This window comes from Dipodomys ordii, unplaced genomic scaffold, assembly GCF_000151885.1.
Source record: "Dipodomys ordii isolate 6190 unplaced genomic scaffold, Dord_2.0 Scaffold434, whole genome shotgun sequence".
Taxonomy (NCBI): Eukaryota; Metazoa; Chordata; class Mammalia; order Rodentia; family Heteromyidae; genus Dipodomys; species Dipodomys ordii.
This window is the reverse complement of record NW_012267650.1, coordinates 41,795-44,878: the sequence shown is the minus strand read 5'-3', so window position 1 is coordinate 44,878 and position 3,084 is coordinate 41,795. Positions and strand designations below refer to the sequence as shown.

The window sequence follows — 3,084 nt, the reverse complement described above, 5'->3', positions numbered from 1 at the left end:
GGAACTAATATTAGGATGCCATATTTGAGTGATAAACCGGACCTTTGGGGGATTAAATGGGTATGTTTCTGGTATTTTTATCTCTAGTTGGTATCTTCCTCCTTCATGTGGTGTGTCTGGAGGTCCTGCTAATTCTCCTCTTACTTCTGTAAAATTCTCATCTAGGAGATCTACTTTGATTTTTGCTCGTCTCCTCGCTCTTCAGCACCTCCTTGAACTCCCGTTTGATTCGCTGCAGCGAGATGTTGGCCATGTCTCCGCCCTCAGCGGATTCGTGCCTGCCTCCTTGCCACCTCTATGACCACCACCACCTTGGCGGCCACCTCCTCCTCCTCCGCCTCCTCCTCCCTCGGTGATTCAGACCCGAGCACCGGAACAGGGCCACTGCCACCCTTTCCGCCACGCTCTCCTCAGTGTGGAATCACCTCTGCGCCCGTCCACAATAATGGCGCCGGGGATCCTGATTGTTATTTCTCTCTCTCAAGGCTAGCACTCTACCACTGGATTCGCAGTTGCTCTTCTGGATTTTTTAGTAGGTAATTGGAGGTAATAGTCACAGACTTTCTTCTCAGGTTAGCCTCATACTGCAATCCTCAAATCTCAGCCTCCTGAGTCGCTAGGATTACAGGTGTGAGCCACCATGCCCAGTGAATAACCAAGGGCTGTGGTTGTAGCTCAGTGGAAGAAGACTTGTGCTAGCTCTGGGTACAAATCCCCAGCCCCAGAAAAATAAAAGTAGAATGAAATCCGGTCTGGAAGTGCATGTTATGACCCCATAACTCTGTAGGGTTTGGCTCACTTAATACAGTCATTTACACTCAGCCCTGATCTGAAGGAGATTCCCTGTGCCTTAGGGAAATGCTTCCCCATCCTTAAGCAATGAGACAGGAAGAAAGGGCAAAACCTGAGTGCAGCATCCAGCCATCACTTCTGTGTTTAACATGCAGATAGAACAAGAAAAGTGCCAGAATGTGTAAACAAAAACAACAAGAAAGAAACAAAAACCCCAGCGTGACAGGATACATTATTTTTTGAAAAAGAAGGCAGAACTCTGACAACAGCTTCAGCGCTGCCTGTGTGGACAACTGCTTTAAGAGGCAGCAAGCAGGACTAGCCCAGCAAGGCAGGTGGATGATGATGATCTGCTTCCTTAACAATCCATGCCTGACACCTGCTCATCCTCACATGGGCCCTATGGACACATGACCCTCACCCATGTTCTAGCCAGACCCCGGGATTCCACCCCCACCACCATCCCCACCAACACCAGCAGCGCCAGCTCCAGAAGCAGAAGCAGGGACCCCGCGCCCGGGAGCACAGGCAGAGTGGAGCTTTGTTGGAGCACTGTTAAGGTCTGTTGGAGCATGGTTCCTGCTAGGCCTTAGCAAGCCCCGCGCTGAAAGTTTCCTTCCACTAAACGTGCTGTGGTGTTGGCAGAGATTTTCCTTCCCTGCTGGAGTCCGTCCCCGCCCCATGTCCAGCTGGCTGGAGTGAAGGCCGCCAGCCAGGCAGCTTGGAACCCACAAGGAGCAGCATTGGCTTGGGGTGTGGACAGCAGCTGGGGGCGGGGCGGGAGGTACCTGGGAAGGCACAGCTCATCGCAGCCACAGGAGCGGGCTTGCTCGGCAGGGAGGCGAGGGCGGGCGCCTTGGGCGCCTGGAGTCAGCAGGAACCGACCTGCAGGGCCTGGAGGAGGAGGAAGGCATGAGTGGCCATAGTGAAAGTGAAGCTGGCATCTGCCCCTCAACACAGCTGCAAAGCTGGCAACCAGGGCTGTGCGGGAGCCGCGACGCTAGAGGGCGCCACCCGCCCTTTGAAGGCCGGGCCGCGGAGGGGCGGTGTTTCTGGAGCTGCAACTCGGGTGTCCAGCTTGCTAGGCTGGTGCTCTCCCCCTTGACACTCACGTGGAGTCCTATTAAATCTTCGTGTAAGTTTTTACATTTTCGGGGAGGGGAGGATCCTGTCGTGGGGGCTCAACTCTGGGCCTGGCGCTGTCCCTGAGCTCTTCAGCTCAAGGCTAGCACTCTAGCACTTGAGCCACAGCACCACTTCCAGATTTTTTCTTTTTGCTTACTTGGTGCTGAGGAATCAAACTCAGGGCCTCATGCATGCGAGGCAAGCGCTCTACCACTGAACCACCTTCCCAGCCCCTTCAGGTAGTTTCTGAGAAAGAGTCTCTTCAACTTTTCTGGTCAGGGTGGTCTCAAGCCTTGATACTTCTGCACTCAGCCTCCTGAGTAGTTAGCTTTATAATCATGACAATCAGCCAGGGGTTGGTGGCTCACAGCTGTCATCCTAGGCACTCAGGAGGTTCAGATCTGAGGTTGGTGATTCAAAGCCAGCCCTGAAAAGAAAGTCTATGAGACTCTGATCTCCAATAAAGTACTAGAAAAAGCTGAAGTAGACTGTGGTGTAAGTGTAGACTGCTAACCTAGCCTTGAGCCAAAGAAGCTCAGGGACAGTGCCAAGGCCCTGAGTTCAAGCCCCAGGAAGGAGAAAATATATAGTAATGTAAATGAAATAGTAGAATTTACATTATATTAATACCTTTCAAATGAAATATAATATGATTTATTTTATAATACTGTGAATTAGTTAATGCTGAGGGATTAAAATGGTTGTTTTATGTGAAGTATATCTTATTGAGGTTACTAAGAAAACTATGCACTGTATAGGCACTGCTGGCTCACTCTTGTAATCGCTTAGGACTACATCGCCCTGAACGAGGACTTGAGCTCCTGGACCACGGCCGACATGGCGGCTCAGATCAGCAGGCGAAAGTGGGAGGAGGCGGGTGTGGCAGAGCGCCAGAGGGCCTACCTGGAGCACACGTGCATGGAGGGGCTGCGCAGATACCTGGAGCACGGCAAGGAGACGCTACAGCGCACGGGTACCAGGGCCCGGGGACTCCTCCATCTCCTGTGGAAGTCCCCCTCCACTCCCACAGCCAGAGAGGAAAAGGGACCCAGCCCACCACACCCCTTCCTCTGCCCACCACACCCCTTCCCCTGCCCACCACACCCCTTCCCCTGCCCAGAGGACCATGAGCCCCTGCCTTTCACATGCTGTGTCATGTGGAATCCA

At 52.8% G+C, this 3,084-nt stretch overlaps 1 protein-coding gene across 1 annotated transcript in view; it reads left to right on the top strand.

The window, feature by feature from the left end:
* Positions 1 to 3,047, top strand: part of LOC106001802 (H-2 class I histocompatibility antigen, Q9 alpha chain-like) — a gene marked incomplete at its 5' end in the record, with an annotated part of 20,393 nt that extends 17,346 nt beyond the window's left edge. Inside the window, 3 exons of the mRNA XM_013036778.1 lie at positions 1,438 to 1,576; positions 2,707 to 2,890; positions 3,040 to 3,047. Coding sequence (XP_012892232.1) covers positions 1,438 to 1,576; positions 2,707 to 2,890; positions 3,040 to 3,047 — 331 coding nt within the window. The remainder of the gene's footprint in view (positions 1 to 1,437; positions 1,577 to 2,706; positions 2,891 to 3,039) is intronic.
* Positions 3,048 to 3,084: the final 37 nt, after the last annotated feature.